This window comes from Loxodonta africana, chromosome 4 (assembly GCF_030014295.1).
Source record: "Loxodonta africana isolate mLoxAfr1 chromosome 4, mLoxAfr1.hap2, whole genome shotgun sequence".
NCBI lineage: Eukaryota > Metazoa > Chordata > Mammalia > Proboscidea > Elephantidae > Loxodonta > Loxodonta africana.
In genome coordinates, this window is record NC_087345.1 from 125,772,857 (window position 1) to 125,796,616 (window position 23,760).

Here is a 23,760-nt window from a genome sequence, read left to right on the forward strand (position 1 = left end):
AAATTCAAGTGAACTTTATATCAAATCGAGGAGGCACAGTAGGAGCAGATACGTATTTCTACAGATCTCTAGCAATGAACGAGGTCACAGAATTAGTGATGATGATGACAATAATAACTGGGAATTTGCTGACTGCCTACTATGTCTCAGGTACTGGTCCGAGCATTTCACATTTAATCCTCACAATAACCCCATAAAGTTAGGCATTATTATTATCCTATTTTATCAACAAAAAAACCTAAACATAGAAAAATAAGTTGCCTAAGATCATAGAGCTTGTGAGAGGAAAAGCCAAGATTCAAAGCCAGGCAATCATACTCTTAACCAATAATTTATACTCTAAAAATATATAGTCAGATCACTCACCACTTCCTTGAAAAGACAAATTCTGGGATCACAGAGCACCAACGAGCTCCACCAACATTACAGAATAGAAGGGGAAGTAAGACTGACGAATGAGAAGAAGCACAGGCTCGTATCTTTGCAAGAAGCAGGCTATCAGTGTAGCAGGGTAAAAAAGTAACTAAGTACAGGGGCAATCCTTTCTGAAGACGTTGATTTTTTTTGTTGCTTTTGTTTTTGTTGTTGGTTTATGACTTTGGGACCCGGTGCATTACAGGGTAGAAATGCTCCTCAGGGTTTTCTTGGCTGTAATCTTTATAGAAGCAGGTCGCCAGGCCTATTCCTTCTGCGGCACCCCTGGATGGGTTCGAACCACCAACCTTTTGGTTACCAACCAAGTGCAGGCCATTTGCACCACCCAGGGGCAACAGATTGATTTTTGACAGTTTTATCAATCCAGGTCCAATCAGGAGACAGAAACTAGACAGTAATTCAAGGAAGGAAAATTTAATATAAAAAAATTATTAAGCAATGATACCAAACCAAAACCAAACCCACTGCCATCAAGTCAATTCTGACTCAAAGCGACCCCACAGGGTTTCCAGGGCTATAAATCTCTACGGAAGCAGACTGCGATAGCTTTCTCCCTCAGAGCCACTGGTAGTTTCAAACTACTGACACTTCATTTAGCAGTCGATCGCTTTAACCATTGCAACACCACCGCTCTTTAAGCAATGATAGAAGTGTAAATACAAAGATGGAAAGAGGACTCTAAAAGGTACACTAGGGCTGAGGGACAAACAAATTTATGAAAAACCAACTTAGTATTTAAAGGGCCCAGATCCATTTTCACAGATCAGGCAATGAAGGCGAATTTGGAGCTGAGGAGCAATAAATTTTAACTGCCACAACAACAAAGAGAAGTAAATGTTAAATCAGCACTCTAAGGTGACAAACAGATCGCCAGCTAGCCAGGATAGAGACGTCCACATAGAAGAGTCCTGGTGGGAAAGGGATCTGAGTTAATAAGGCTAGATTAAATTCTATCTCCCAACGGGCCCAGCTCATGCCCCTAACTGCATCCTGTGCTCCAAATGTCAGCCAATAGCTAACTGAAAAACAACTGTTCCAATTAAATACGATCAAGAATCAGAAGAGTCCCTCGACATCTTTCCCTCTACACCCTAGATTCTGTGTCCATTCACCCTGGTTTTCCTGTCCCTTCCTGCCTTCTCCTCTCTGCTTTTGGGTTAGTGTTGCTCATTTAGTCTTGTATACTTGATTGAACTATGAAGCACATTTTTCACATGTTATTGTTTGTTTTATAAACCTATCTAATCTTTGGTTGAAAGGGTGACTTTCGGAGTGGCTTCAGTTCTGAGTTAACAAGATGTCTGGGGGCCATAATCTCAGGGGTTCCCCCAGTCTTTGTCAAGCCAGTAACTCTTTTTTGGTAAATTTGAATTTTGTTCTACATTTTTCTCCTGCTCTGTCCGGTACCCTCTATCATACCAAGTGGTGGGTGGTGGTAGCTGGGCACCATCTAGTTCTTCTGGGCTCAGGCTGGTGGAGGCTGTGGTTAATATGGTCCACTAGTCATTTGGACTAATATTTTCCTTTTGTCTTTGGTTTTCTTCATTCTCCTTTGCTCTGGACAGGATGGGACCAATAGATGTATCTTAGATGGTCGCTGGCAAGCTTTTAAAACCCCAGATGCTATTCACCAAAGTAGGATGTAGAACATATTCTTTATGAATTATGTTTTGCCAACTGACCTAGATGTTCCCCGAGACCATGGTCCCCAGACCTCAGCCCCAGTAACTCAGTCCCTCAAGGTGTTTGAATGTATCTAGGAAGCTTCTATGACTTTGCCCAGGTCAAGTTGTGCTGACTTCCCCTATATTTTGTGTTGTCTTTCCCTTCCCCAAAGTTAACACTTATCTACTATCTAGTTAGTGACTTTCCTTCTCCACCCCTCCCTTTGCTAAAAACCATCAAAGACTTTTTTTTCTGTTTATAAAACCTTTTCTTGGGTTTTATAATAGTGGTCTCATATAATATTTGTCTTTTTGTCATTGATTTATTTTACCCAGCATAATGTCCTTCAGATTCATCCATGTTGTGAGACATTTTACAGATTCATCACTGTTCTTTATCATTGCATAGTATTTCACTGTGTGTATGTACCATAATTTGTTTATCCATTAATCTGTTGATAGGTACTTAGGATGTTTCCACATTAATCTGTTGATAGGTACTTAGGATGTTTCCATCTTTTTGCTGTTGTGAATAATACTGCAATAAATATGGGTATACATATATCTATTCATGTGACAACTCTTATTTCTCTAAGATATATTCCCAGGAGTGGGATTGCTGAACTGAGATTTATTTTATTTTAATAATCAGAAAGGAGGCATCCCACCACTACTGAACATTTTGATCCAAAGGTTCTACAGAAGTATCCCGATGAAAGGGACAAAAATGTAGAAAGAATTTCAAATTCTCATGGAACCCAGATTTACTGGAGCCATGGATGCTGGATGAACCCCTTGAACTACTGCCCTGAGATAATCTTTAAACTTTAAACCAAAAATACCCCCTTAAAGTCTTCTTAAAACCAAGCAATAGTTGAGCTTAACTAGTAAAGACTATCTGCCTTGAGTACTGTGTTCTTTTAAGAACTATCTATATGGGACCAAACTGACAATAGCAACTCAAAAGATTAGACAGGAAAGTTAGGGGGAAGTTAATGTTATTCGGGGAGGACAACTCAGAAAAGGAAGGTAAGAAAGGTAGCACAAGTCAAAGAATGTAATCAATGTCATTGAATTGTACATGGAGAAATTGCTGAATTGGCGTACATTAAAAAAACATTATGCTGTGTATATTGTCAACACTCCCACGCGGCTGTTAGTTTGTCGTTCTGTGGGGGCTTGCATGTTGCTGTGATGCTGGAAGCTATTTAAATACCAGTAGGGTCACCCACGGCTGACAAGTTTCAACTGAGCTTCCAGACTAAGACTAGGAAGAAGGGGCCAGCAGTCTACTTCTGAAAAGAATTAGATGATGAAAACCTTATGAATAACAGCAGAACATTGCCTGATATAGTGCCAGAAGATGAGCCCCTCAGGTTTCAAGGCACTCAAAAGAGGATTGGGGAAGAGATGCCTCCTCAAAGTTGACCTTAAGGACAAGGATGGAGTCAAACTTTCAGGACCTTCATTTGCTGATATGGCACGATTCAAAATGAGAAGAAACAGCTGCAAACATCCATTAATAATCAGGAAGTAGAATGTACAAAGTATGAGTCTAGGAAAACTGAAAATCCTCAAAAATGAAATGGAACACATAAACATCGATATCCCATCAGTGAGCTGAAACAGACTTATAATGGCCATTTTGAATGAGACAATCATATGGACTACTATGCCAAGAATGACAACTTGAAGAGAAATGGTGTTGCATTCATCATCAAAAAGAATATTTCAAGATCCATCCTGAAGTACAATGCTGTCAGTGATATGCCTAAAAGGAGAACCAGTTAATAGGACTATTATTCAAATGTATGAACCAACCACTAAGGCCAAAGACGAAGAAATTGAAGATTTTTACCAACTTCTGCAGTTTGAAATCGAACAAACATGCACTGATAACAGCTGCACTGATAATGACTGGTGATTGGAATGTGAAAGTTAGAAACAAAGAAAAAGGATCAGTAGTTGGAAAATATGGCCCCAGTGATAGAAATGATGCCGGAGATCACGTGACAAAATTTTCCAAGACCAATGACTTCTTCATTGCAAATACCTTTTTTCACCAACATAAATGTTGATGATACATGTGGACCTTACCAGATGGAATACACGGGAACCAAATAGACTGTATCTGTAGGAAGACATGATGGAAAAGGTCAGTATCAGCAGTGAGAACAAGGCCAGGAGCCAACTGTGGAACAGATTATCAGTTGCTCATATGCAAGTTCAAGTTGGAACTGAAGGAAATTAGAACAAGTTCACAAGAGCCAAAGTAGGACCTTGAGTACATCTTACCTGAATTTACAGACTGTCTCTAGATTTGACATTTTGAACACTAACGATAGAAGACCAGACGAGTTGTGGAAGGACATCATACATGAAGAAACCAAGAGGTCATTAAGAAGACAGGAAAGAAAAGACCAAGATGGATTTCAGAGGAGACTCTAAAACTTGCTCTCGCATGTCAAGTAGCTTAAGCAAAAGGAAGAAATGATAAAGTAAAAGAGCTGAAGAGAAGATTTCAAAAGGCAGCTAGAGAAGACGAAGCAAAGTATTATAATGAAATGTGCAAAGACCGGGAGATAGAAAACCAAAAGGGAAGATCATGCTCGACATTTCTCAAACTGAAAGAACTGAAGAAAAAATTCAACACTTGAGTTCCAATACTGAAGGATTCTATGGTGAAAATATTAAACAACGCAGGAAGCATCCAAAGGAGGTGGAAGGGATACACAGAGTCACTATACCAAAAAGAACTGGTTGATGTTCAACCATTTCAGAAGGTAACATATGATGGGGAACCGATGGCACTGATGGAAGAAGTCTAGCTGCACTGAAGGCACTGGCAAAAAATAAAGCTCCAGGAATTGACAGAATACAAATTGAGATGTTTCAACAAACGGATGCAGCGCTGGAAGTGCTCATCTGGCTATGCCAAGAAATCTGGAAGATGGCTACTTGGTCCACTCCCAAGAAGGGTGACCCAACCGAATGCGGAAATTATCAAACAATTTCATTAATATCACAAGCAAGTAAAATTTTGCTGAAGATCACTCAAAAGCAGCTGCGGCAGTATATCTCCAGGGAACTGCCAGAATTCAAGCCAGATTTGAAAGAGGACGTGAAACCAAGGATATCATTGCTGATGTCAGATGGATCCTGGCCGAAAGCAGAGAATACCAGAAAGACGTTTACCAGTGTTTTATTGACTATGCAAAGGCATTTGACTGTGTGGATCATAACAAATATGGATAACATTGTGAGGAACAGGAATTCCAGAACACTTAATTCTGCTCAGGAGGAACCTGTACAAAGATCAAGAAGCAGTCATTCAAACAAGGAGATACTGCATGGTTTAAAGTCAGGAAAGGTGTGTGTCAGGGTTGTATCCCTTGGTGGCGTCGTGGTTAAGTGTTACAGCTACTAACCAATGGGTCGGCAGTTCAAATCCGCCAGGGACTCCTTGGAAACTCTATGGGGCAGTTCTATTCTGTCCTATAGGGTCGCTATGAGTTGGAATCAACTCCGGAATCAACTCGACAGCACTGGGTTTGGTTTTTGGTATTCAATCTGTATACCCACCCAGTGCCATGGATATGCTGAGCAAATAATCTGAGAAGCAGGGCTCTATGAAGAAGAATGGGGCATCAGGATTGGAGGAAGACTCATTAACAACCTGTGTTATGCAGATGACTTGAAGACTAAGATGTGCCTGACCCAAGCCAGGGTGTTTTCAATAGCCTCATATGCATGTGAAAGCCTGAAGATGAATAAGGAAGACTGAAAAATTGATGCCTTTGAATTGTGGTGTTGGCAAAGAATATTGAATATACATACAATGGACTGCCAAAAGAACAAGCAAATCTGTCTTGGAAGAAGTACAGCCAGAATGCTCCTTAGACAGACACAAAGAGGGTGGGACTTTGCCTTACGTACTTTGAACATGTTATCAGGAGGGATCCGTTCCTGGAACAGGACATCGTGCTTGGTAAAGCAGAGGGGCAGCGAAAAAGAGGAAGACTCTCAAAGAGATGGACTGACACAGTGGTTGCAACAATGGGCTCAAGCATAACAACAATTGTGAGGATGGTGCAGGATAGAGCAGTGCTTTGTTCCATTGTACACAGGGTCGCTATGATTCAGAACCAACTCGAGGGCACCTAACAAAAACATATTCTCAACAATAACAAAATAAATTATTAAAAAAAAAAAAAAAACTTCCAGGGCAGTTCTACTCTGTCACATGGGGCTGCTATGAGTCAAAACTGACTCGATGGCACCTAACGACAACAAAAAAGACTTACTGTATAATAATCACCTGAAACAAGCAGTTGAAAATACAATTTTTTTAATGGATTTAATTTATAATCTCAGCTACAATAGATAAAATATTTATATTTTAATAAAACATGTATGAGGTTAAGATTCTTAAGAAAAATAATTATAAAACTTGATAAAAAGATATTTAAGAAGATATAAAGAAGTTCATAGAAATACAATGTGTACAGATAAGACAACATCACACAGATGTTCATTTTCTTCAGATTAATTTATAGATATAAGGAAATTCCAATCAAGATATTGACTGAATTATTCATGAAACTTGAGAAGCTTAATATAAAATTATTAAAGAAGAACAACAAGCCAAAACAATTTTAAAGAAGTTTGGGAGAACCTGTCCTGCCAGATTTCAAGACTTACTATAAATTCAGTAGACGATAAACTATAAAATGGAATAAGAGATGTATAACACACATGTATCACATGGGATTAGTATAAGGATACATAAAAAAACTCCTTCAAATTAATACCTCAATAGAATAAAAGAAAGAAAAATAAAAGCCATAAACAGGCACTTCACTGACGAGGAAACCCAAATGGCAAACAGCAAATAAATATATGGAAAAAGGTCAACCTCACTAGTAATGAGGGGAGTGCAAATTTAAATAACAATCAGATACTCATTCACTTAGGTTGACAAAAACTTTTAAAATCTGGTAAAAGCATGCGCTGGTGAGGATATAAAGCAAGTGGAGCTCTCACACACTGCTGATGGGGGTGTAAATTGATATAACCACATTGGGCAGCAATTTGGTGGTATATCACGACATTGAAAATGCACAAAACCAGTCGTTTCACTCCTAGTTGTATACCCTAGAAGTATTAAGCATATTTGCCAAAATTGCTAATTACAACAATGTTTACTGCAGCACTGTTTAATTAGTAAATTTCCATCAAAAGAAGATAGAATATATTGTGGCATATTCAAATAATGAAGGAAAAAAAAGAAAGGAACCATCAATAGCATTCACTCTACAGGATACCACAAAGTTCTATAAATATGCAATAAAAAAAGTTAAAATCAAACACACAAATAAAATTAGCTGAAGAACAAATGCTGGACAGATTACATCACGACACAGAAGAAACAATGAATAGACACTTCCCCATGGAAGCCAAGAAAGCAAAGAAAATGTGTCTTGTCTGAAATAAGGGCCACAGAGAAGACAAAATACGAGGGTAAGTCAAAAAGTATCGCTACTAGAGTTCCAGTTCATACATGCATGGATTTATTCCAAACAAAATGTGTTTAAACACGTCTCTGTGATCAGTGGATGGCTGCAGACAAGTTCGTTCCGTAATACAATTGTCTTAGTTTCATCAGGGTGCCTTCTAAAAAAGGGATACTTACTGTGCCATGGGAGGAAAAAAAATTTGAGGTCAGGGCTATTATCAAGTTTTTAACAAAACTCAAGTGGACATCTTCCCAAATCACTGAAGCTTTGCAACAAGTTTATGGGAATGCTGCCCCACATAAAACAACAGTTTTTACATGGATCAAGCATTTTAAGGAAGGTCGAGAAGACCTCAAAGATGAGCCAAGAGAGGGAAGACCACCCAGAAGGTTATGGCAACTGTTTTTTGGGATTCCAAATGGGTAATCTCAAAGGACACAGGACGATCACGGGGGACTTATTACAAAGAAGGTTTAAGAAAACTGAAAACTGCATTGGTGAGAAAAAGGCCAGTAAAGTTGTATCAAGGAATTTTTTTCCATCACAACAACGTACTTGCTTATTCTTCAAGGGTAGCAAGGGCTATCCTATGAGAATTTCATTGGGAAATCTTACTCCATCTATCCTACAGCCCTGATCTTGCCCCTTCAGAGTTCTTTTTGTTCCCAAAACTCAAAGAACATTTAAAAGGAACACGATTTGAGTCCCTCGAGGATGCCAAAACTGCCATTTTGACGTGGTTTGAATCGAAGAGCACAGAATTCTTCAGGGAACGGTTAGAGAGATGGAAACACTGCCTTCAAAAGCATACAGACCTAGACGGAGGGTATGTCAAGAAACAATAGCTTCACATTTTGATATTTTTGTTTAACAGAGATTTCTATGATTTTGTAGCAATACTTTTTGACTTACGCTCATATTTCTAACAAATGGCATTCAACAGAAAAGATAAAAAGTAAAACCATCAGGGTTCAGGAAGACAATGGAAGAAACTAATAAAACAATTAGAGAAAAGAAATTCTTATTAGAACCAGCAAAAAAGGAGAAGAGATATTGCTAAAAGCAAAGTCAAGGAGGATAAATTAGAAAAAAAAAGCAAAATGGAATGGGAACAATTGTTGGCAATTCCTGAGCATTACCTACGCACTCTTCCAAGCCCCTGAACATCTTACCTCAGTAAATCTCCAGGACAACTTTTTGAGGTAAACACACATTATTAGCTCCATTTTAGAGATGAGGAAACCTGAAACATCTAAGTTTAAGTAACTGGCCCATGGTTAAACAGCAAGTAACACTGCAAGGATTCAAACCCAGATAGTCTACCTTCAAAGCCTGTACTCTTAATGACTACTTATGTGTCTCCCACAGAAAAGAACAAGACTTTTAAAAGGACTAGAAAGTGATAGAAACAGAGAACAAAGCTGATTCAATATATGCGTAACCAAAGAGATAAGAGAAAAGAAAGTGGAAGCAAAAACAATATTTAAAGGATATACAAAAAAAGTTCCTGCAATAAAGCAAGACCTAAAACTGCAGAATAAAAGCGTAAAAGGAGTCCCAAGAAAAACAGGTAGAGAATAATCAATACTGAGATATATCCTGGTAAAGGCACTGGACTTCAAGGACAAAGAATCATAGGAGTAGCCAGACCAGGGAAAAACAATCAAGTCAGTAATGATGGGAATAAAAGTCCTGCTGACTTCTCCACCATAACATACATTAGTAAAAGGTAGTACAGTAATATCTACAAAGTCCTCAAAGAACGTGCATGGGGTGCAAAGTCCAAGATCTCTGACCCAGCCACGATATTGTTAAGTATAAAGACAAACATGCAAAAACTCAGAGGTTATCATACCCTCAAGCCTTTCTATAAAAGATCATAGAAGATTAGGGCCAAACTCTGAGGATGGGTATTTACTTTTAACTTACTAATGCATATTTTTTTCAGATAGTGCAAAATCCAACCTCAGCTTAATTATTACAGGATGCAAGTTTTGATTAGAGAACACCCAAATAAGTATTTTTCTATGTATTCACAGAAAGACAGCAAGACAGGTTGAAGCATAAGTGTAATTACTTGCCTAAAGTTATACTCAGGCTGAAGAGTTAGACGTCAAATCCTTGCTTCATAGTCCTGGGTACTTTAGCACTCTCTTCTAATTTCAGCTCCCACTCAGATTTTTAATCACTGAAAGATTTTCAGAGAATAAGGTACGGGCACTGATTTCATAATACGTCAGTATAAATGAGTTTTCCATAGCTATCACTTTTCATCTTAGAAAGACTGAGGGTGCTGGTTAAAACAGTGTTTCCAAAATGGCACAGAGGAAAACAAACAGGAAAGAGAAGAATCTATCCTCATATGTTTTCAAGAAAATATACTACAGCATATACTATCTTAGGACATGTACTACACTGTAATTGTCATGGATTGAATTATGTCCCCCCAAAAATGTGTGTATCAACTTGGTTAGGCCATGACTCCCAGTGTTGTGTGGTTGCCCTCCATTTTGTGATTGTAATTTTATGTTAAGAGGGTTAGGGTGGCATTGTAACACCAGGTCACCTCCCTGAGCCAATGTAAAGGGAGTTTCCCTGAGGTGTGGCCTGCACCACCTTTTATGTCTTTAAGAGATAAAAGGAAAGTGAGGCAACCAGAGTCTTCGGGACCTCATACCACCCAGAAAGCATCACCGGGAGCAGAGCGTGTCCCTGAGCCTGAGAAGCTCTTGGACCAGGGGAAGTTTGAGGACACAGAATCTTCCTCCAGAAAGAGAAAGCCAGCCCCTGGAGCTGACACCCTGAATTTGGCCTACTTTTAGCCTACTTTACTGTGAGGAAATAAATTTCCATTTGTTAAAGCCATCCATTGTAGTATTTCGGTTATAGCAGCACTAGGTAACCAAGACAGGAACGTATACTACACTACATACGTATTATACTATGCGCTCTAATGCAACTACAGGTAAATAATTCACATCATGGATTAGTTTATCCAAGGGCACATAATCATTCTGAGTTACACATAACAAAAAATCCATTACAATAATATTATGCTTTGATATTATCTTCAGTGTTTGACCTTCAAACTTCAAACCAGCCTTAAAAAAACATATAAGCTTATGAGATAAGCTGTCCCACAGGCTTTATGAATGTCATACTGTCCTTCTGTTACTGATTAACTTCATTCTATGTATGTGAGCCAAACATCTTTCCATGCTGAGTTTAGTGAAAGGGTACGAGACTGAAACACATTCCCATCAACTGGTCTTTCACCGCGAGGTTGCTGAGACCTGTCATTAGTTTACTATCACATCAGGCCTTCCTTCGGGTATCACATTCAGAAATGATCACAGTGCAAATGATGATAATAGTAATAGCCAACACTTACTGAAATTTTGATTAGAGAACTCCTAATTAACACGTCAGAAGTTAATAAACCTCTTAAATACAACCACCTCTTTTAATATTCCAAATAACCCTACTCAGTAAATATGGAGTAGACTTTTTTTGTTCAGCATGTAGTAAATGTTCCACAATAACATTAAGGATGTGGAAACTAAAGCTTAAAGAGATTAAATAACTCATCAGATGAAGACTGGATTTAAACCCAAGCCTGTGTCCTCCTCTTAGCCACCATTCTTTTCTGCCTCTGTTATACATAAAAATAGTGAGGATGTGAACTAAACTAACATGACAAAGTAGCCCAACCAGGACAGGCAACCTCACAGGCCCAGTTAACAGGTGTGGGTGTCGAAAGAGAGTGATAGGAAAGTAATTTCTACCTTACATAAAAAGCTAAAAAGTGTGTTTTGGAGGGAAGAAAGGCAAGGAAAAGTGCAAAGGGAGAAAAAAGTCCAGCAACACATACAAGAACATATGGCTATTGTATGTGGGCCTAAAAAAGTATCACAACATACCCGATAGGCTTAAAGTTGTGAAAACATCAATTCCACCCAAAGCAATCTACAGATACAACGCAATCTCGATCCAAATACCAACAGCATTCTTTAAAGAGACGGAAAGGCTAATCATTATACGGAAAGGGAAGAGGCCCTGGATAAGTAAAGCATGACGGCAGTGGCAGTGGTGGGTACTGAAGAACAGAGTAGGAGGACTTACACTAGCTGACCTCAGAACCTGCTACTATACAGCTATGGTAGACAAAACAGCCTGGTATTGGTACAACGACAGACACATTGACCAATGGAACAGAATTGAGAACCCAGATATAAATCCATCCACCTACAGTCATTTGATCTTCAACAAGGGATCAATGCCCATCAAATGGGGAAAAGACGGTCTTTTTAACAAATGGTACTGGCAAAACAGGATGTCCACCTGCAAAAAAATGAAACAGGAATCATACCTCACCCCATATACAAAAACGAACTCAAAATGGATCAAAGACCTAAATAAAAAAAAACGAAAACTATAAAGATCGTAGAAGAAAAAATAGGGTCAACTCTAGAGGCCCTAATACATGCCATTAACGGGATACAAATCATAACTAACAATATATAAACACCAGAAGATAAGGTGGATAACTAAGATCTTCTAAAAATTAAAAACTTATGCTCATCAAAAGACTTCACCAAAAGAGTAAAAAGAGAACCTACAGACTGGGAAAAAAATTTTCGCTATTACAAATCAGACAAAGGTCTAATCTCTAAAATCTACGAGAAAATCTAACCCTTCTACAAAAAAAAAAAAAAAAAAGACAAATAATCCAGTTAAAAAATGGGCAAAGGATATGAACAGACACTTCACCAAAGAAGACATACAAGTGGCTAACAAATACATGAAGAAATGCTCATGATCACCAGCCATTAGAGAAATGCAAATCAAAACCACAACGAGATACCATCTCAAGCTGACATTACTGGCACGAATCAAAAACACAGAAAATAACAAGTGTCGGAGAGCCTGTGGGGAGACTGGAACTCTTATGCACTGCTGGTAGGAATGCAAAATGGTACAACCATTTTGGAAAATGATATGGTGCTTCCTTTAAAAGCTAGAAACTGAAATACCATATGATCCAGCAATCTCACTCCAAGGAATATATCCTAGAGATATAAGCGCCATCACATGAATGGACGTAAGTATACCCATGTTCACTGCCGCATTGTTCACAATAGCAAAAAGATGGAAACAACCTAGGTGCCCAACAACAGATGAATGGATAAACAAACTATGGTACAAACATGATGGAATACAACACAATGATAAAGAACAACGATGAATCTGCAAAGCATCTCACAACATGGATGAATCTAGAGGACACTATGCTGAGTGAAACACATCACTAAAGGACAAATATTGTATGAGACCACTATTATAAAAACTCATGAAAAGGTTTACACACACACAAAAAGAAACATTTCCTGGTTACAAGGGAAGGCAGAGTGGGAGGGAAAAGCACTAAATAGACAATAAATAAGTGGTAACTTTGGTGAAGGGTAAAACAGTACACAATACTGGGGAAGCCAGCAGAACTTATCCAACGCAAGGTCATGGAAGCTCCATAAACACATCTAAACTCCCCGAGGGACGAAGTTACTGGGCTAAAAGCTGTGGGGACCATGGTCTCGGGGAACATCTAGCTCAACTGGCATTACATAGTTTATAAAGAAAATGTTCTACATTCTACTTTGGTGAACAGCTTCTGGCGTCTTAAAAGCTTGTGAGCAGCCTTCTAAGATACTGCACTGGTCCCACCCCATCTGGAGCAAGGGGAAAAAAAAAAAAAAACTGGAGCAAGGGAGGAAAAAGAAAACCAAAGACACAAGGGAAAGATTAGTCCAAAGGAGTAATGGACCACAAGTACCATAGCCTCCAATAGACTGAATCCAGCACAACTAGATGGTACCCGGCTACCACCACCAACTGCTCTGACAGGGATCACAGTAGAAGGTCCCAGACAGAGCAAGAGAAAAATGTAGAACAAAATTTTAACTCACAAAAAAAAAAGACCAGACTTATTGGTCTAACAGAGACTGGAGAAACCCCGAGATTACAGGCCCCCGGGCACCCTCATAGCTCAGTAATGAAGTCACTCCTGAGGTTCACCCTTCAGTCAAAGATTAGAGAAGCCCACAAAACAAAATGAAACTGAACGGGCACACCAGCCCAGGGGCAAGGACAAGAAGGCAGGAGGACACAGGACCCCAAGGTCGAGAAGGGGAGAGTGTTGAAATATCGTAGCGCTGGCAACCAATATCACAAAACAGTATGGGTATTAATTGTTTAATGAAAAAATAGTTTGCACTGTAAACCTTCACCTAAACCACAATTTTAAAAAAAGAAAAAGAAACCCTATGGATCAATAGTGCAATCTACAACAGATCATGGGGATAGCGTGGGATTGGGCAGCGTTTCGTTCTGTTGTGCATGCGGTTGCTGTGAGTCAAGGGCCGACTTCATGGCAGCTATAACAACAGTGCATTAACATGGGTTCATAGCAACAAATGAACCACAAGAATACAAAAGGTTAATAATAAGAGAAACTGCAGGGGAAGGGGAGTATATGGAAATTCTCTTGTACTTTCTGTGCAATTTTCTGTAAATCTAAAACTGCTCTAAAAAATAAAGTCTATTAGAAAAGAAAAAAAAAATCTAAATGCAGAAGACTTCCTTCCAAAAACTGGAGCCACAGCTGGCCTCATTCTCTGTCTCCTCAAGCCCTGATCTCAGTGGAGAGTCTCCATCTTTACTGCCAATTCCAAATATCGAGTTCCTGGTCCTCTTTCTTGGTCCCTGGGTGGCACGAATGGTTTGTGTTGGACTGCTAACCTAAAGGTTGGCAGTTCAAACCCACCCAGCTGCACCCCAAAGGGAAGGCCTGTCAATCTGCTACCTAAAGATTACTGCCATTGAAAACCCTATGACTGATTTTCCAGAAGTATACTGCCAGGCCTCCTTTCATCTAAGGCATCTTTGGGTAGACTCAAACCTCCAACCTTTCAGTTAGGGGCCAAGTTCATTAACCATTTGCCCCACCAAGGGACTCACAGTTGCTCTCTCTCTCTCTCTTTATATATACTCAAAAAAACCAAACCACTGCCGTCAAGTCGATTCTGACTTATAATAACCCTTGTTGTTAGATGCCGTCGAGGTGATTCCAATTTTACATACAACAGAAGGAGGCATGGCCCAGTCCTGCACCATCCTCACGGTAACTGTTATATTTGAGCCCGTTGTTACAGTCACCATGTCAAACCATGTTATTGAGGGTCTTCCTCTTTTTCACTGACCCTCTAAAAAAACAGACATACCAGACTGTTCAGGGACAAGCTGCCGTCCAAACACAGGTCAAGGGGTGAACATGGGAACGCTTTACTCCCTGTCAGCTAACCAGGTTACTACAACTAAATACTCTAGGAAGTAATAAGTGCCGCAGTGTCAAGATGTGAGAAGCAAAAGAGCTCAAGAGTTTCTTGCATTCTTACCCTTAAAGAATAACAATTACCATGCTGAAATAAAACAAGGAATCTAAAAGAAAAATAGAAAGAAAGCTAAATACGTTTGAAATTTCATTACTCCCCCGTGGGTATATCATCTTACACTAAGAATACACGAGGCTACTTTCTTCAAAATTAATTAATCCTTCAGGTAAAGGGACATGTCCCTTATTTAATTTCAATGTTATATACACATTCCAAGTTATATATTACCAATGTTCCTTCCAATATTCTAAGGAGCCCGATGGGGGGAAAAAAATCTGTCTGATGTTATGAAGTCCGGGAACAGAAATACAATTCCGTATTTCATATCCAACCCAGTGTCACCTAAAGCACAAGGCTCCTTTCAATGTTTTATACTGGAAACTCCCTGAAAACCAAACCAAAATCAAACCGGTTGCTGTGAAGTCAATTCTGACTCCTGGCGACCCCATGAATTACGGAGTAGAACTGAGTTCTATAGGGCTTTCTTGGATGTAACCTTTATGGAAGCAGATAGCCAGGACTTTCTTCTGAAGTGACAGAGTGGGTTCAAACTGCCAACCTTCTGATTAGCAGCCAAGCGTGCAACCCGTTTGTCCTAACCACAGACCTTCTGCTTGAGAACAAGGGCCCTGGAATCCCCCTATAGCCTAAAGCTCGGTATCCTGCAGACACCCAACTAACCGTTTCTAATGATGCCAGTGAAAAACAACTGCTTTTCCCACTAACATCTTAAGTTATCAGCAAACAAATGCTTACAGATTAATGTTTTTAAAATTTATTTAGGTAGAACCATAAAAGTTTTTTTAAAAGACTTAGTATTTAACATTTATTTGGGCAGAATAAATATCATACTTTTATTAAAATAGTAAGTTTCTAATAGCATAGTCCCATTCTGGAGGTTTAGAGATAGAAAAAAAGGTCAGAGCTGCTGCCCAAAGAACTGAATTAATTCTGGAAGTCGTCATCACCACTACCGCCTCCTTAAAGAATATTCCACAAATTATCTGCAAATTGCAGGTGCTAAAGCATTTTTTTCAGAAATGCTTAGCTTCCACAGACAGACGCTGACCAAGTGGAATCAAAAGACCAGGATCTAGAGTCAAAAGACCCGTAGCGTTCAAGATCAGGCTTTTCCAGTCCTGCTTACGTGACATTGGACTGGGCAAGTCAGTTAGCCAAATGACTCTCATTTTCTTATTCCGTGAAATAGCAAGGGAAATACCTGTCGCACCCTCCCGTCTGCGTCACTGTTGTCATTCAGGGGAGCTGCTGCTCCACAGAGGGTCACTCGTCGCCTTGCCGCCCCTTCCCCTCCCCCGCCCAGTCCAGTCCACAACAGAAGGAGCTGGAGACCCCCAGTACCTCGTCCGCTGCGCTCGGGGAAGGATGCTCCCCTCAGCACCCCTTTCCTTGGATGGAGGCGGCACAAGCTCGGACATTCGCGGCACCGCGGCGCCCGCCCGCTCCCAGCCACCTGCCACGCGCGCCTCCAGCGGCCCCTCTTCTCTGTCCCAGGCTCGCCCGGCGCTCACGACCCTCGCGCCGCCGAACGCCCCTCCAGCCCCCTGGCGGCGCAAGGACCCCAGCCCGCGATGGCTGCATCCGCCTCGCCTCTGGTCTCCTGCAGCTCCTCCCGGGTTGCGTCCAGGCCCGGACCAGCTTTGCCCCCAAAGCATCTCCTCCCTGTCTCCCCAGGCCGACGGGGGCGGGGTGGTCCCGGCGCTGCGACTACTTACCCGGGAGCTTGAGCGCCCTGGACAGCACGGTCGCCATGGCGGAGGCCCCGGTGCGCGTGCGCGCGCCCGCGTCCTGCCGGGAAGTGTAGTTCGGTGCGGGCTGCGCCCAGGCGGAGATCCGAAAAGGTGGGACTCGCTCGGCTGAACAGAGGCGAGAGGAGGCGCTGGGCTGCGGCGGCCGCGCCCACGTACACGCTCCTACAGGCTCTTTGCCTGCTGGCTCTGAGCCGGACTTCTTACGATGACCGCTGAGTTTCACTTCCATCCTCAGTAAAATGGGAAAATAGTTAACTACCCTCTAGGTTTTCAGTGAGAATGGAATGAGGTAACAAGTCATAAAGGAGGCACAGGTTGTGAAATGCGCGTGGGCTTTGGAGTCCGACAAAATGGATTTGAATCCTGGGTGCATCACTTACTAGGTGGGCCATCTTTGGCAAGTCACTTGGAATGCCTAAGCTTCAGCGTCATTTTTAAAATGGAGAAGAGACTACAGACTTCATAAGCTTGCTGTGAGAATTAAATTATATAATCTATTTTGAACAGACAGCGCACACAGTAGACACTAATAAGTGCGATTCTTTTATGTTTCTTAAGTAAAGGTTGAAGTTTCTAGTAGCTCTAATCCTCCTTTCTTACTACTGTTTCTTTCCAGGTGTCAGCCTCCTTACCCGCGCGGCTTCTAGCGTGATGTGTCGGGGAGACCGAATCTGACCTGCTTCTTCCCCACATGCACCGTGAGAACGGCATTTTGGTGGGCACGAATGCTGAAGATGTTATATTACCCTAAAAAAGAAATGTATCTTGAGGCTATCTAGTCCCACCCTTCTTGTTTTATTGTAGAGAAAACCGAGATCTACAAAGGTGATGTGACTTCTTAGTGCCAGAACAAAAGCTCTAAGATAACTCACTCGGAGGCAGCTTCATTCCCATGAGAAACTGTAGATAAAACTGTCCTGTGGGTGTATTCTGAGAGATTCTTAACAGCCATTGTCACCACTTCTTTCTCCGCGAAAATATGTCACAGACTCTGGCAGAGCACAGACTCTGGAGCCAGACTGCCTGAATTCAACTCAGGGCTCCCAACACTTCCTGGCTGTGAGGCATTGGGCTAGTTACTTAATCTCGCTGTGCCTCAATTTCCTCATGTGCGAAATGGGGCTAATAATGCTTACTATTCCACAGAGTTGTCTGAGATTAAACAAATGTATATGCGAAGTCTTTAGAGCAGTGCCTGGCACGTTGTTGTTGTTAGCTGGTATTGAGTTGGCCCCCAACCCGTGGGGACCCCATGCACAAGGTATTGAACTGGGGTCTCCCACATGGAAGGGAAGAATTCTGCCACTAAACCACCACTGCCGTGATTTAAAACCATAGTTTACATCTATGTCCAAAACCCAAACACAGTGCCATTGAGTCAATTCCAACTCATAACGACCCTATAGGACAGAGTAGAACTGCCCCATAGAGTTTCCAGGGAGTGCCTGGCAGATTTGAACTGCCAAACCTTTGGTTAGTAGCTATAGCACTTAACCACTATGCCACCAGGGTTTCCTACATCTGTGTAGGTCATCTAAAAGGAACAACACTGCATGTCACAATGAGCCAGCAGTAACTTGTCTGATATCAGATTAGCTAATTGGAATACATTCTTGAGATAGGAAGACTGAGAAGTTTGAGTAGGATATAGGAAATGTCAACTTGAGTTGCGGAAGAACAGAAACAAGTTTTGTAGCTGAGGATACGGATAGAATGAAATACCAGATTACACAGGATAGGAGGAAAGGAGAAAATCTGTCCTGGGAGTGAAAAGGCATATTGCGGGAGGATCCCTCTTTATATGAGGCAAGTAAAATAAAAGTATATATTTTAAAGTTTTATTAAAAACTTTGCTTCAAACTGTATAGCCACCCAAAGCACCTGTGCGTGTACACACACTTGGGTATGTGTACATAAACATGTATGAGTGTATACACATCCAATAGATGTAGCATCTCTAGCCCCTCAGATTTCTATGCCTCATCTTTATAGCATTTCCACCCTGCCCGCAATCGCCGCAGCTTTCTTCAAATGATTTCCAGGGGAAAGCAGATGCAAAGGGGATCCCTCTCTCCCTGGCTCTCTGAGCTTTCCTTTACCCATCTTCCTTACCACCTCCAGAGCCTCTCTCCCATCTCTCCACATTTGTTCCACTTTAACAGGAATTACCAGTTAGAATAGTGCTTCTCAATTTTAATGAACTCTTCTTTCATTAAAGAAAAAATTCAAAATGGAAGCCAAATGAATCAGGATCCTTGCCTTTTCCACAGAGAAAACCCGTGAGCACCTCTCTAGTTACCTGACAGTATGTGGGTGCCTTCACTGCCCAAACACCCCATAGGCTCTCACTGAGGCCACTGTGCAACGTGTAAACGCCCAGGGGTTCCCTGACTTCTGAACTGGGCTTGCCTCCCTAAGAAGTAAAACAAGGGCAGCTGGGGGTGTGAAGCCCATGGAGAGTTTTAGGCTGCCTGAGTGCTGTGCCTGCTTTGAAGAGAGGGCATATGCTGGATGCTTTAAACAGGTGTGCTTTATTATAATTCCCCTTACAGCCTCCCTAGCTGCTAATGGGCATAATAGGTACTAATGGACATAACGTATGTGCTTTAGGGGGAGATGATTGCCCTCTGAAGAAACCCAGAACTCTGTTAAGCTATCTTAGTGGGGTAAAGGAGGAAGAGCTGTTCTCTGGCACCAGAATTTAGCCCACTCTGAACAGGGGCAATAAATTATGTCCATTGCCTGCAGTGGGCTTTCCATTTTTATTACCATCTTTTACCTTTTATCACCCCCTTTTATTGCCCCTTTCCCTACCTACTGTCTGTACATGCCATCTGCCGGGTAGACGTGGCTGTCTGATTCATATTTAATCCCAGGAGAGAGGAATTTAGGCATTCTCCTTCTAGGATATGAACTAGGGCATTCTTGGATGTGACCTAACCCTGTGGACAGTAACCTAACTTTGGGGAATCTAGGCTGATAATGATGTGTGCTATTCTACTCATCCCTGTTCTGTTTATTCTGTAAGTAATAAATGCCTGTTGATCACACCATTAGAAGTATCTAGTCTGTGCTCTGCTCCAAAGAGTCCTTCACTAAGAATTTGTGAATATAGTGATATTGCAACATTATTTTTCTGAAAGTCACAAATGAAGCCACAAACGCAGGTTCTATTCTTCCTTCATTGATTTGGAGTGGGAATATTCTTCCCCAATCTTCTTAGTCCCAATTGCTTATAGAGGGGACCCATATTTGCTAGTTCTTGCTACCTTTGTGATACCCCAAGTACTGCTGAAAATCCCTAAGTGTCCCTCACGTGCTCATGATCAAATCTGGCCACCAAAAATACTTGCCATTCGCTGAGCTCTGTGGCCACTTCTGCTGAAATTAACCCTCCTACTAGGTCTCACTGCTGCCTCTTGGAACCAGTACCACTGTGTCCACTAGAAGCTGCCACCCCTGCCCCCAGTACCACTGGGACTGCCAGGCCCCTTGGTCATCTCTGTCTCCTTGCAAAAACTGTTTGTTCTGTCTCTATTTGTGGATGATATGATAGTATACATAGGAAACCCAAAAGACTCCACAAGAAAACTGCTGAAACTAATAGAAAGATTCAGTATAGTAGCAAGATACAAGATAAACATACAAAAGTCAGTTGGATTCCTATACACCAATAGAGAGAACAATGAAAAGGAAATCAGGAAAAAAAATAGCATCTATAATAGCCCCTAAAAAAATAAAATAAAATAAATAAAATACTTGGGAATAAATCCAACCAGGAATTTAAAAGACCTGTACAAAGAAAACTACAAAACACTACTGCAAGAAATCAAAAGATATCTACATAAATGGAAAAACATACCATGCTCATGGATAGATAGACTCTACATTGTGAAAATGACAATTCTACCCAAAGGGATTTATAAATACAATGCAATCCCAATCCACATACCAACAACATTCTTTAAAGAGATAGAAAAACTTAACATTAACTTTGTCTGGAAAAGGAAGAAGCCCCAGACAAGTAAAGCACTACTGAAGAAGAATAAAGTAGGAGGACACGCACTACCTGACTCAGAACCTGCTGCATAGCTATGGTAGTCAAAACAACCTGGAACTGGTACAATGACAGATACACTGAGCAATGGAACAGAGTTGAGAACCCAGATGTAAATCCATCTGCCTATGGTCACCTGATCTTCAACAAGGGCCCAGAGTCTATCAAATGGGGAAAAGACAGTCTTTTTAACAAATGGTGCTGGCAAAACTGGATGTCCATCTGCAAAAAAATGAAACAGGACCCATACCTCACACCATATGCAAAAACTAATTCAAAATGGATCAAAGACCTAAATATAAAGCCAAAAGCTATGAAGTTCGTAGAAGAAAAAGTAGGATCAACACTAGAGGCCCTAATACACGGCATTAACAGGATACAAACCACAACCAACAACACACAAACTCCAGAAGATAAGATAGATAACTGGGATCTTCTAAAAATTAAACTCTTATGCTCACCAAAAGAGTGAAAAGAAAACCTACAGAATGGGAAAAAATTGGGGCTATTACAAATCAGACAGAGGTCTAATCTCTAAAATCTACAAGAAAATCCAACACCTCTACAACACAAAGACAAATAATCCAGTTAAAAAATGGGCAAAGGATATGAACAGACCACCAAAGAAGACATTCAAGTGGCCAACAGACACGTGAGGAAATGCTCGGGATCACTAGCCATTAGAGAAATGCATATCAAAACCACAATGAGATACCATCTCACCCCAGCATTCCTGGCACAAATCAAAAAAACAGGAAAGAAATGTTGGAGAGGCTACGGGGAGATTGGAGCTTTTAACCTCTGCTGGTGGGAATGCAAAATAATACAACCATTTTGGAAGACAATATGGCACTTCCTTAGAAAGCCAGAAATAGTAATACCATATGATCCAGCAATCCCACCCCTAGGAATATATCCTAGAGAAATAAGACTCATCACACGAGCAGACATGTGCATACCCATGTTCATTGCAGCATTGTTCACAATAGCAAAAAGATGGAACAACCTAGGTGTCCATCAACAGATGAATGGATAAAAAAACTATGGCACATACAATGGAGTATTATGCAACGATAAAGAACAACAATGAAACTGTGAAGCATCTCATGGATGAATATGGAGAGCATTGTGCTGAGTGAAATAAGTCAATCACAAAAGGGCAAATATTGTATGAGACCACTACTGTAAAAACTCATGAAAAGGTTTACACACAAAAAGAAACAATCTTTGATGGTTACAAGGAAGGGGACGGGTAGGGATGGAAAAACACTAAATAGACAACAGATAAGTGGTAACTTTGGTGAAGGGTAAGACAATGAACAATACTGGGAAAGCCAGTACAAGGCAAGGTCATGGTAGCTCCATAGACACATCCAAACTCCCTGAGGGACAAAATTACTGGGCTGAGGGCTGTGGGGACCATGGTCTCAGGGAACATCTAGCTCAACTGGCATAACATAGTTTATAAAGAAAATGTTCTACATTCTACTTTGGTGAGTAGCATCTGGGGTCTTAAAAGCCTGTAAGCAGCCATTTAGGATACTCCACTGGTCTCACCCCTTCGGGAGCAAGGAAAAATGAAGAAAACTAAAGATGCAAAGGAAAGATTAGTCCAAAGGATCAATGGACCACATCTACCACAGCCTCCACCAGACTGAATCCAGTACAACTAGATGGTGCCCGGCTACCACCACTGACTGCTCTGAGAGGATCGCAATAGAGGGTCCCGGACAGAGCTGGAGAAAAATGTAGAACAAAATTCTAACTCGAAAAGAAAGGCCAGACTTGCTGGCCTGATGGAGACTGGAGAAACCTTGAGAGTATGGCCCCTGGACACCCTTTCAGCTCAGTAATGAAGTCACTCCTGAGGTTTCCCCCTCAGCCAAAGATTGAACAGACCGGAAAACAAAATGAGATCAAAGGGGTACACCAGCCCTGGGGCAAGGACTAGAAGGCAAGAAGGGACAGGAAAGCTGGTAATGGGGAACCTAAGGTTGAGAAGGGAGAGTGTTGACATGTTGTGGGGTCGTTAACCAATGTCATAAAACAGTGTGTGTACTAACTATTTAATGAGAAACTAGTTCTATAAATTTTCATCTAAAGTACAATAAAAATAATTTTTTTAAAAAACTGTTCTTTCTGTATCTTCCACCAGTCAATACCACCTCATATTTTAGTGTTGTTTTCATGTCAAAGCTGTGTAGTGCAATGGCAAATAAGGAAGACAGCCTCTCTCTTCTTTTAAGTAACATACTATTAAAAAAATACCAATGCTATGCTGCCTGTTCCTCAAGGTCGAAAGAAGTATTTTCATTAAAAAGTTCTCCATTTGTACATAATAAATCAGTTAGGGCAAGCTAATTACCGCAGCAAACAACAGCAACATTTCAGTGACTTAAGACAGAGTTCATTTTTTGCCTACATCACAATGAAAGTGAGGGTAAGGGGTAGGCAGTGTTTGTGCTTGAATTCTCCCAGTCATTCAGGGACCCAGGTTTCTTCCATCTAGTGCTTCTTCAACCCATAGAGCCTGGGAGTTCTGCACTGAATCATTTGCATCCCAGATTATGCAGGAAGTTTTATGGTCCAGGCCTGGAGGTGGTGTAGGTGACTTCTACCAAAAACCAAAGCAAACCCACTGCCATCAAGTCGATTCCGACTCGTAGCCACCCTATAGGACAGAGTAGGAGTGCCCCATAGAGTTTCCAAGGAGCGCCTGGCGGATTCGAACTGCAGACCTCTTGGTTAACAGCCGTAGCACTTAACCACTACACCACCAGTGTTTCCAGATGACTTCTATACACCTTTATTTGGCCAAAACTCAGGTACAAACGTGCGGGGAACTGTGAGCCCAGAAAGAAAAAGAAA

General features: G+C 41.1%; 1 protein-coding gene across 1 annotated transcript in view; it reads right to left on the reverse strand.

Annotated features, from left to right (window-relative positions):
- Positions 1 to 17,050, reverse strand: part of FAM234B (family with sequence similarity 234 member B) — a 58,546-nt gene extending 41,496 nt beyond the window's left edge. Inside the window, exon 1 of the mRNA XM_010595049.3 lies at positions 16,800 to 17,050. Within this exon, the coding sequence (XP_010593351.1) occupies positions 16,800 to 16,836 (37 nt within the window). The 5' untranslated portion in view covers positions 16,837 to 17,050. The remainder of the gene's footprint in view (positions 1 to 16,799) is intronic.
- Positions 17,051 to 23,760: the final 6,710 nt, after the last annotated feature.